The 12,067-nt window shown below is 40.3% G+C and overlaps 1 protein-coding gene across 9 annotated transcripts in view; it reads right to left on the bottom strand.

Annotated features, from left to right (window-relative positions):
- Positions 1 to 12,067, bottom strand: part of magi1b (membrane associated guanylate kinase, WW and PDZ domain containing 1b) — a 438,093-nt gene that overhangs the window by 72,680 nt on the left and 353,346 nt on the right. For all 9 annotated transcript variants that reach the window (XM_063067952.1, XM_063067955.1, XM_063067953.1 and 6 more), the window contains 2 exons: positions 11,342 to 11,524; positions 9,572 to 10,207 (listed from right to left, as the gene is read on the bottom strand). In XM_063067952.1, coding sequence (XP_062924022.1) covers positions 9,572 to 10,207; positions 11,342 to 11,524 — 819 coding nt within the window. The remainder of the gene's footprint in view (positions 1 to 9,571; positions 10,208 to 11,341; positions 11,525 to 12,067) is intronic.

Here is a 12,067-nt window from a genome sequence, read left to right as displayed (position 1 = left end):
TTGTTCTGGATTTCATTTTGTGCTGTTCTGTGTGAGCTGCTCATTTTTCAGCTTATGCTTGGGTTACTGTTGAAGATAAGAGATAGGAGAATTGTGTGCCATCAGTTAGGATGGTCGGATTAAGGGGAGGTTTCTCTGGTGAGGGACACCAAGGTTGGGCTTGGGGCTTTTGTTAGAGAGAGATGAAGAGAGAAGATGCCGGAGAGAAGCGGGGCCGTGATTCGACAAAGCCCGGGGTGAGATCGATGGAAGATCAGCAATGGGGAAACTGAGAGCTCCAACTTGTGCACATTAGACTTTTTCATTAAATGGACCCTCCTGTTTTCTTGTTCTTTACTTTACCAACCCTTTAGTCAAATTAAGAAATACAAAGCTAAATCTTTTAATTGTATGTGGTGTACTGTCCGTTATTTCATGGCACTCATTGGTAACAGGGTAACGAATTACATATCATCCACACAATCAGGGAGTTTGGGGTGGGCTCGCACCTCAATATCACATGTTTGGTGGGGTCAGAGATTGTCCTCCCTAGCCTAACACAGCCGAGGAAACCAGAGTGCTTCATTTATTGAGTTACATCACGGAATAGGCTCTTCCAGCCCATCGAACCGCACTGCCCAGCAATCCCCCGACTTAAGCCTAGCCTAATCACGGGGAACTTTATAATAATCAATTAACGTGATATTATAAAATTCTTCTGACTGGACTCTGGAATGTCAGAGGGAAAACGTACGAATTCCTTACAGGCAGTGGTGGGAATTGAACCCAGGTCTCCTGCACTGTAAAGCGTTAGGTTTACCACTACGCTACCATGCTGCCCCTAAACCGCAATCATATTTCTGGTGCCACAAATGAAAGAAATACGCAACTGTTTAGATAAAAATAAGCTTTTTATATACATTGAAATACTTTTGTAAAATGGTGACCACTAGTAAACATGACATTTGAAACACCAAAATGAATTCACTATTGTTAAGTAAGAAAATATCAGAGAATGAAAGACCATTCAGGCTTTCATGCTCTGACAGCTCTCCGAATGAGCCACCAATTAGATCCATTTTCTGGTCTTTCCATCAGAAAGCATGCTGAACCTGCTTCCATCACATTCTGCAGGTCATTAACAACAGGCCATGAAAAGACATTTCTCATTACCTTGAATTCTTTGCCAATTATCTTCAAAACACATCCCTCGTTATCAATTCTGCAACCAGCGGAAAGAGCTTATTTACCTTCTCAGTCTGTTTACTCTTGGACTGATGCAGTAATTGAATGTGGCTGAAAATCACTACAAGCAGAAGGCTTTCCATTGTTCTTCCTTTGTTACGTTGAAGCTTCATAGACCAAACCAACTCATTAGAGCTGCCTCGACCTCTTTGAAATCAGTGAAAGGTTCCTGAGAAGATGTGCACGCCTGCATCCTAAGCATAAACCAGAGGGCTGCAAATACCCTGACAACTTCACTTCATCCTCTGCTCAGAACTGCTGCCAAGGAATTGGAATGCAATAAACATCTTCTGTTTTGATCTCAGATCTATTAATGCATTGGCTGAATGCTATATGTTCAGGTTTCAAATATGATAAAGAAACTCCTGTTTTGTCTTTCAAAGTATAAAATCCCATCTTTAAGTTTTTAGAACTGACTTTGAATGTCATATCATGCATTCTAACAGGCAGTCACTTCCAAATCCTCGGGGTCATTTGTTTCTTGCCAAAACTCTCTACTGCATTCCTTGTTTGGAAATGTGAATGTCCTCTACAATGAAGCCTTTGAAAACCAGGAAGAAACGAGTTATAATTGCGATTCAAAGGCTGTCGTTTGCTTAGTTCCTTCATTACAGAGATGGATCCATGACAAATTTCTGCCAAGTTCATGCTTCTGGAGCCCACTGTAACATTATACCTCAAAGAGCATATCTCAGGGATGTACGCCGAAAAAGAGACTTGTTACCTCAAAATGGCCTGATTACACAGAGACAATCAAGGTTGCAAAGCTGATGGCAAAGTGACAGATTCCAAATACTTGCAATTAAAGCAACCTCGACATTGATTGCTGCACTGTGAATCAGCACTTGGAACCCAGTCAGGTGGAGTGACTTGCAGTCCAAGCAATGAGAGGCTATAACATTTTCTAGAAAATTTTTTAGTTATTAGCAATATCCACTTAGAGAGCAGGAGAGAGACAGCCAGACAGACGAAGTCAGAGACAGGAGCCAGTTAAATCCATGCCTGGTCATGATAATACCTCAAACATACATTTATTTTCTCTATCTTAGAGTCAAGGAGAACTACACATAGAAACCCAGACCTTCAGCCCATCTCATCTATGCCAGCCTGATTTCTGCCTGATCCTATCTAGCTCCAACTGGGGTTACAGTCCTCTATTCATCTATCTATCCAAACTTGACTTAAGTGTTACAATTGAACCCACATGTACCACTTCCCAAAAAATACTGCCAATGTCCCTACACTGCAAATATCCTCTAACATTCACTGCCAATGTATTAGCCAATACACGCACAGTTAACAGAGCAGAAAATTTTGGAAATGCTCTATTTGGCCTGGAACAAACCGCACATGGAATAAGAGCAAAAAAGATTTGGGTTATTCTAAGGGCATTGATATGCGATAGCATAATAGAGATGAAGTCTGAAGGCCACCTTTTTAGTCTCCCTCTTGATTTATCAACTAGTTGCAAACACTACAAGTCCCAAAATAATCATTTAAAGGGTGAACTGAAAAATGGAGGGCCCTGAGAAAAGAAGGAGCAAGAACATTTAAAATTTGAGAGGAGATCTCAACCTCCAGATTTGTACATCATTATTCCACTCAAAATGAAGATTTTCATTAATACACATGTACCCACTTCAGTATAAAACTGCTGGAATTTATTAAAACTTTATCCATGTGCTCATAGATTAAGCTATCCTAATCACTTAGATATACACAAGCTCTGTGCTGATGCAGTTAGTGCATAGGGCTGAGAAATGACTTATGAGCAGAAAGTTTCTAAGTCCACGTGTTTTCTTATTTATGTACAGTTCAAGGCTGGGTCAGCATTTATTTCCAGTTTAATTGCACCTGAACTTCACCATAAGTATGAGCTGTAGATTCTATATTGCAATTTATAATTAAAAGTTGCCAATAATAAATCAGGACTAAGGGCTGTTTCCCCCCCCCCCCACCCCGCCACCCACCCCAACTATGTTGCATTGTCTTATAAAGAATTTCTGCCTTCTGAACTTCCATAACTGCAGAAGTGCAGACTTTCGACACTTTGCCCAGTCCAAGGGCAGTCTGCAGTGTTTGAACTACTGTGCTGGATGCACTGTGCATCTGGCCCTGCACCATGATACAGACATCCCACCCTGCAAAAACTCTTTTCAGGGAGGTAGCACCATCAGTTTGTGGGAGACTTCCAGGAGAGGTGGGATATCTGCAATAGAGTAGCTCCTTAGCAGCTGGCCAGCTAGTTTAAATAACATTAGCTTTGCTAATGAACGAATGACACCTGTTAAACTCACCTCAACATGTCTTTTACAGTCTTAACCCATCGTGGGCAATAGAAAAGTCACTGTTGCAAACAGTGCAGCGAGCAACACTGCCATTATTTTTTCTTTGGAATACTCTGCCACTCTGACTTTTTTTGGAACACTCTCGCTCTCTCTCTCTTATCGCGCCCATGCGCACTCTCTCGCTCGTGGTCGCTCTCACTCGAGCTTGCTTTCTCGCTCTTGCTCTCTCCCTCTCGCACTCGCGCTCTCTCCCTCTTTCGTGGTCGCTCTCACTCGCGCTCGCTCTCTCGCTTTCTCTCACGCTTGCTCTCAAAAAAATCAATTTCTGGGACATTGTATATAATTTGCGGGCATCAGGGAGCCACTATTAATTTGTGGGAGACTCCCGGAACTTCCGGGAGAGGTGGGATGTCTGCATGATACCAGCCATAACTAGCACACTTAATGTACAGCACTCTGCAAGTGTCTTAGGAACATATATGTATAGCTAGGATGCCCAAGACTTTTGCACAGTACTGCAATTTTATGTATTGCACTATACTCTGCCACAAAAAAAATTCATGACGTGTAAATGATGATTCAGATATGGGTCTCGATTGTGGACTGAGAGTGAGAAGGGGGCAGGGAGAGGAGAATCATGGTTTGGAAAAGGGGGAGCAAGTGGGAGGGGGTGGGAAGCACCAGAGAGACATTCTGTAATGATCAATAAACCAGTTGTTTGGAGTCAAATGACCTTGCCTGTTATCTCAGGGCTGTGTGTGTCTGCACGCATGCCAACTCCTGTTCCTGGCACTTCTCTGCCACCTGTCCCACACCCCTCCCATGGCACTCCACCTTTGCCACTCGCACAGAATCATTTTCTCCCACCAGATTTACAAACATGCCCTCCATTCCATGTTGACAAATACAGTACTGTGAAAAAGTCTTAGGCACCCGAGATATATAACTTTTGTACAGTACTCTATTTCTGCTCTTTTCAATAGGATTTAAAATTTTATTTTATTAATTTCTATAACTTAAATGAAACCTTTAACATTTAATATTTTTTCTTTAAACACTATTGAAAAGAGCAGAAATAGAGTACTGTGCAAAAGTTATATTTCTCCAGTGCCTAAGACTTTCATTGCCTCTCAGAGTTGAAACCTTGGAAATGGCCTCCTGACCGCCAGGGGGAGGTGTGGGAGGAGGGAAGGCTTTAGAGGCTAGGTGACTACAAACAGGAGCACAGTTATGGCATTAATGTAGGGGTGAATACATGATCCTGTTCAATGAATGGTCGCTATCGCACTCTAACTTAAATCAGCAATTGTTATGAAGATGCCTAAAGTGCACTCATAATTGGTTAAATTTGAAAGACTAGCAAAAAATTCTTACCCATTGGCTGATGCATAGCTGTGTATTGGGGTACTGGCAAATTCTGTAACGCAAGTCCTAAGCAGAAATAACTATAATTGCTATTTTCTGTTATGTATATTTGAGGTATAGCTTCCATTAATGAATTGTATTACTGAACTAACTCTTTGATGGTAGTTTGTATGTTTTTTATTCTGTTTATGTTCTGATGGCCTTTAAACTGCACCATGTATCCAAGAAGCATAAACTCGTGTACACTTATTTACAAAACAATTTATGTAGAGGGACGTCCTGTAAAACATCGCACTCCCAGGGTCCTGGCCTAAGGAATGAATAATGCCATGAGCTATCAAACAGGGGATAATGCTGTTGCTGCGGAAAGCAGTTTTACCAGTGTTGGGGAGGCTGTAGGAGTCTAGACAATAGACAATAGGTGCAGGAGTAGGCCATTCAGCCCTTCGAGCCAGCACCACCACCACCATTCACTGTGATCATGGCTGATCATCCACAATCAGTACCCTTTTCCTGCCTTCTCCCCATATCCCTTCACTCCGCTATCTTTAAGAGCTCTATCTAACTCTTTTTTGAAAGAATGCAGAGAATTGGCCTCCACTGCCTTCTGAGGCAGAGCATTCCACAGATCCTCAACCCTCTGTCTGGATCCACTACAGTGGTCAGATCGAGGAAGGTTAGAGGATGAAGACCAATGGAAGGATGAAAGTGTCACTGCAATTGGTAGGTGGAAGGAGATATTCTATGTGTGGCAGTGGCAGGGGCTTTCAACTGACTGCTCTGATGAGGTCCGGCTTGACCAATGTGTTCTGAGAAGGTTGAAAGCTTTAAATGAGAAAATACTGGTAACTTTTAGACTATGATTACAGGGCAGTTTAAATTCAATGATTCAAAGTACATTATCAAAGAATTATACAATCCTGAGATTTGTTTCCTCACAAGTAATCACAAAGCAAGAAACCCAAAAGAACCCAATTAAAAAAAGAGACCAACACCTGATGTGCAAGGGAATGGAGAAAAAACACAAATCAAGCAAACAGGTGAACCAAGAAACAAGCAACAACATTCCGAACCAAAATTGAGTCCTCAGATCTGAACCCTGGAGGAGCCCAGAGTGGGCACAAAGCCTCTCATCAGTTCAGCATATTAGCAGACACTTAGCACAGCAGCCATGGCAGTCTTCATAGCCTCAGCGCCATGGAGAGAGGAGTGACCATTGCAGAGAACGAGCGAAATCGGCTCTCGCCTTGGATCCTGACATGCCATCTTTTCATTCTATCTCGGATGCTGAAGTAAACTCAGTGGTGGCACTCTCACCTGTTTAGGAAGATTCTAGATTCATACCTAGTACTGGAAATTGAGCACATCTTCCATGCCAAAGCTCATCTATTGTAGTAATGAGGGAAGTGCCACAATGTTGTGGGTCCTGTCTGTTAACTTCCAGATGTGATGCTGGACCGATGTCTTCACTTCTCTCTTAGGTCTAATTATCTTAGTCCAATTATTGTTTTGGAGTTATTGTTTTGCAGCTCATGTTCTGTGCTATTTAATGTTGGAAGCCCCTATATCACTATGCCACCTACAGGAGCTGCCAGTAATGAATTTGTATTGACATACAGGAACATAGTTTCCAATCAGAAATGCTCTAAGGTTTTTACTGTCATCTCAATGTCACTTAAGATAAAATATTGTGACTTTGCAAATGAAATTTTAATTATAGTCAATACAACAATACATTGAACTTTTCAAATACAAAAACAAAAAGGACAATCTGATAAACCTGGATACTAGCTGGGATCTGATGGACGCCTAATGCTATGAAATCTCGTTCAGCTTTGTAACTATCTGAATAAGAGTATCAATAATGTGCTAACTAGCTTGAAAATAGAGATCTTGGTACTTTAACAAAATGAAAATTAGCAACAGTGCTTCACATATACTTCAGTTCTGTCAACTGCATCCACTGAACTGGATATGAAATCACATGCAAGTGCACATTGATAAATAATTCACACTAATAGCATGCATAAGTGGTGGAAATGAGAACACACACGGCTATGTAATCAAGAGCACCTCTCCACTATTATCAGGCACACATCAACTGTGCAAAGCAAGACCAAGATGCTTTATTCTACATAGTTATATATGTAACTGTACGCAATAGCCACTTTATTAGGTACGCCTGTTTATCTGCTTGTTAATACAATTATCTAATCAGCCAATCATGTGGCTGCAACTCCATGCAGACGTGGCCACGAGATTTAGTTGTTGTTCAGATCAAACTTCAGAATGGGGAAGAAATGCGATCTAACAGACTTTGACCATGTTGGTGCCAGATGGGGTGATTTGAGCATCTCAGAAACTGCTAAACTCCTGGGGTTTTCTTGCACAGTGGTCTCTGGAATTTACAGAGAATCGTGTGACAAACCAAAAAAAAATCCAGTGAGCGACAGTTCTGTGGGCAAAAGAACCTTGTTAATGAGAGAGGTCAGAGGAGAATGGCCAGACTGGTTGAAACTGAGCGGAAGGCAACAGCAACTGGAATAACCACATGTTACAACAGTGGTGCACAGAGGAGCATCTCTGAATGCACAACACATCGAACCTTGAAATGGATGAGATACAGCAGAAGGCAACCACATATGTACACTCATTAGGTACAGGAGGTACCGAATAAAGTGGCCACCGAGTGTACTTGCCCAATGATATATCCTCATAGACAATAAATTAAAGCGCATCAATTTAAAGATATGTGATGGTGCTTTAGAGTTACAGATTGCTGAACATAATTCTTTGGAGTCTTCATTCATAAAATAACTGCAAGGCAGGTTGATAGACAAATTTGAATGCTTTACTGAACTGTCAATATTCTTATAATGGCACGGCAAAGGGACTCAAAATGCAAGTGTTCTTTTCTGCCACTGTATGCAAGCATGGCATTACTCATCAGCCAACAATAAGTAAAACGAGAATTCACATACTAATACTCAATATAACTAGTATTTTACCTTCTTTCAATTCCAAAAATATTTTACAACATTGCAAGTTCTTGCCAAGTAATATTTGCAAATCAACACTCCACTATTTCATTAAGCTTCATTGCAACTCTAAGGATGACCTCCTTCACAAAGCAATTTGTTACTGAAAAAGGGTAAAATACTTATTTTAACTGCTGCAATTACAGGACGCGCTAAATATTTCTGCACTGTGTGAAAATAGAAATTGCTGTCGAGTTGCCAAAAATTCATCTCACTGTTTAAAGTTAGGTGAACCAAAGTGTGAAATGTGGGGACTTCACATTCATCTCTACTGCAAGATGGAGAAAACACGAGCGGATACTGGAAACAAGAAACAGAAAATGCTGGAAACACTGTTGGTCAGGTAGTATTTGTGGAAAGGGAAGTAGAGTGTCTTTGACCTGAAACAATAACACTGTTTCTCCTTCCACAGATGCCACCTAACATGCAGAATGCTTGGTCGTGGCTATCAGTGGTATCTGCTGGAATGTATTTATAATTACAATTATATGGTGGGGTCGGGAGGGGTGGGGATGCCAGGTGGTTGAATTTGTTTGAAAACTAAAAGATAGATGAGTAACTTGTAGTATGTTCGAAATTGGATTCCACCTTTGAATTACTGCAACTTTATATCTTCTAAATTTATATTTAAGATGAATTGTTGGACAGGTGGTAGAATACAAAATAATTATTTTCTAGTGAAATTTCATTATCCCCTGGATAATGGGAACAGTTTTATTAAAAACAGAAACAATAAGATTTACACACTTTATCATGATGCTAAGCCATTTGTTATACAAATAGATACACTACAAGTATTTAGAACTGGAGCTTATATTTGGTAATGAAATTCATAACAATTCGCTGCTTTCTAATGAGGACATTAACTTATTTACCTTCAAGAGTGAACAGAAAAATGATGAAAATGCATGCAATGCACATTATCATCCAATTTCAGATCTTCTTGCTTGTATATTTAACTTTCATTGATGATTTGCTTTATATGGTTCACAATAAAGTGCAAACTAATACTCTGCCAGAACAACAGTTAGAATCAATTTACTAATCGAACCTTGGTCATTATAGTCATTTAGTACTGTTGCAACAGTTAAGCCCAAGGTATGAATCAAAATCACAACGGACAAGCAGTAATGATTTTTCTCACCTATTCCAAATGGAAGTGTCCATCATTTCTATCCTTCCCCTACAATTCATTGTGCTCACAAACTGTGCAAATTTAATTATCCTATTATATCATTGTGTTTTAAGCACTTTGTCAAAAGGTAATCAAAAGATTAAACTCATTGTACCACAGCAAGTTCAATCATATGACAGGCCTATCCAGGAATAGCATGTAACAAAAGCTATTAAAGCCGCATAAGTGTAAAAAGAGATTTAACCAACAGCAATCACAAAGTTAATGAACAGTTTCTTTCTAAAGATGGAAATAATGCAATTTACCCAGTGGAGATGAAGAGCTTTTTCCAAAGTCAGAAAACTGCAAATTTGTTTCCCCGCAAAGGGAGCAAAAACAAAAATCTCATGTTGATTTTTACATTGTGATTAGGAACTGCAGAAGCTCAAACATAATTGTCACCTGGAAACAAGCTTTAAAATATGTAAAATTACTACAAAGTTCCACAATTGGATCGCCAATAGAAAGCAAACAGTTCTCACCTCCTCGCTGAACCAAGAGTGTCACTTCACTTCCTTTGGGGCATTCTAACAGTGTATCAACTACTTGATTATGACTTAAGTTCTGGACATTCTTCTTGTTGACTTCTAGCAGCAGATCTCCTTCTTTCAGGCCTCGACAGCGCGGACCATCCACAATTTGTTTAACTCTTTGACCACCACCACCAGGACTGTCTGCTATGGTGAAACCAAAGCCCATGGGGCCTTTCACTATATGAACAGTTATAAGTTCAGGTTGAGTGGCTATAGAGGAGGCCAGAGAGGCACTATCATTGCCGTAGGCTGTATGGGATCCATTCGATGAAACCTCACCGGACGATGGACTATACGGTCTCTGATCCTTTGCTCCATTCCCATTTGCAGTAGCCGTTTGGCTACTGTGGCTGGACAGGGAGTCACAGTTTTCTTGGCCATTGACAATAATTGGCTCCTTATCTGAAATGGCCACTGAAGTCACCAAACTGGTATTTGGATCATCTGGATCAAAAGGCAGAGGATAACCTCGGCAAAGTTCAAGATCCACTGTTGCACCAATGGGAATCGACTGAAATATTTTCACAACTTGAGCATGGGTATATCCCAGCACGCAACTGCTATTTACACTTACTATAACATCACCTAAAGGAGAAAATTAGAAGCAGTTAATTATACCGATGCATCACCAATTACTTTTATTTATGCACATTCATTTCACAATTATATTCTTAATTCACAAAGTGTAGCGCTGTACAACATTTGCATAATACTTTGACAATGGCAATATATTAATACTGTTGAATAATGATGTAGCCAATAGATTAAGTAGATGCTACCAACCAGACACCTTGGCAGACTATAATCAAGGCAAGTGGCTTTGACTTTGACATGAAACTTCTGGAATCCTAGGATTAAAATCTGAATATTGACAGGTAGCATCATAGCAGGTCATCTCCAAAACCCAGTCGCATGTAACTAGCTCAGCTTTACTACATACATACATATCCTGCAGTCTACTATTACTGCAGGACTTGAATATCTACAGGACAAAGAAGCTGGAAGTTAAGATCATTGCACCTAGCAAATTGCTTTTTCCCCAAAGCTCCTTTCTGGAAAGTAATAGAGGGCCATTAAAACAAAAACTTCATGCGATCTTAAAAGTTTTATTCCCCCCAGGCAGTTAATATGATTAACCATTCTAGTCAGCTATCCCACCCCACTTTATATATTACCTCAGTCACTGCACTGTAAACATTTTAAACCACTTTTTAATGCTATTTACATTGTGAATACATGCTGGCACATTTTATTCCATATCTGTACTTAATTTTTATATAATTCTTTATTTTTTATAATTGTTGAATGGTGTTTTTTATTGCATATCATGCCAGTACACCACAGTAAATTCCCAATGTGTGTAAATGTATACAGCAAATAAAGCTGATCCTTCATCCTTCACAAGGCTCTTCTGTTACTGAGGTTGCAGTAACTGGGAAGCACTGAAATGGAAGCTTGAAGCTGAGCTGCTGTCCACATTTCATTGTTCGTTTTCACTCCAGCGGTTATACTGGGGAGCTAAAGCCTCGAAGAAGGAGAAAAATACAGAGCCTAGTCCTCAGTCCACAGAAGTTTAGATCACACAGAAGGACTTAATGTCACAACTGATCATGGACCTGCAGTTTCTGGAGGAAGCTGTACAGTGGAGAGTTAAGAGAGTGGTGGGAAATAAAATATGTGTAAAACCATGAAACTGGAATATTTCTTATGATTTCTTACCTGTCTCCATTTTTCCATCCAGTGCTGCAGGTCCGTCAAGAACTAAACTTTTAATCTGCAGGAATTCATCAGGCTCATCGCCACCAACAACAGTGAATCCAAATCCTCGCGTACTCTTCTTTAGTTTGGTGTTGATGAACTGCCCCTTCAACTCTGCCGGGTTTTTTGTAAAGAAGGGCTTGCCTGTTCATAGAAATGAATAACAACGTAAATTGTTCTTGCTCAGTCTCAGGTTACAGTTGGGAACAAATTGAGAAATTGCAACTCCTAACAACCTGACACACCCTAAAAATCAGCAAAGCGCATTTTAAAAATTTCAATCTGATTTTTGATTGTAACTTAACTATGAGGTAAAAAGGAAGATCCTGCTGTTGAACACAGCATCCAAATTACATCAACCCATTTGTTTAGAACACACTAGTCCTCAAAGGATCAGAAGTGGAAAGGGTGAGCATCTTCAGATTCCTGAGTGTCCTTGGCCCAACATATTGATGCAATTACAAAGAAAGCATGACAGCGGCTATATTTCACTGGGAGTTTGAGGACACGTGGTAAGTCACCAAAGCCATTTGCAAGTTTCTACAGATGTACTGTGGAGACCGTTCTGACTGGTTGCATCACTATCTGGTATGAAGGGGTCACTGCACAGGATTGGAAAAAGCTGCAGAAAGTTGAAAACTCAGCCAGTTCCACCATGGCGAGCCTCCCCAGCAGAGGACACCTTCA

The sequence above is a fragment of the Mobula hypostoma genome, chromosome 15 (assembly GCF_963921235.1).
Source record: "Mobula hypostoma chromosome 15, sMobHyp1.1, whole genome shotgun sequence".
NCBI classification, from domain to species: Eukaryota; Metazoa; Chordata; class Chondrichthyes; order Myliobatiformes; family Myliobatidae; genus Mobula; species Mobula hypostoma.
Note: the sequence above shows the minus strand (reverse complement) of the source record. Positions and strands in the feature narration are given on the sequence as shown.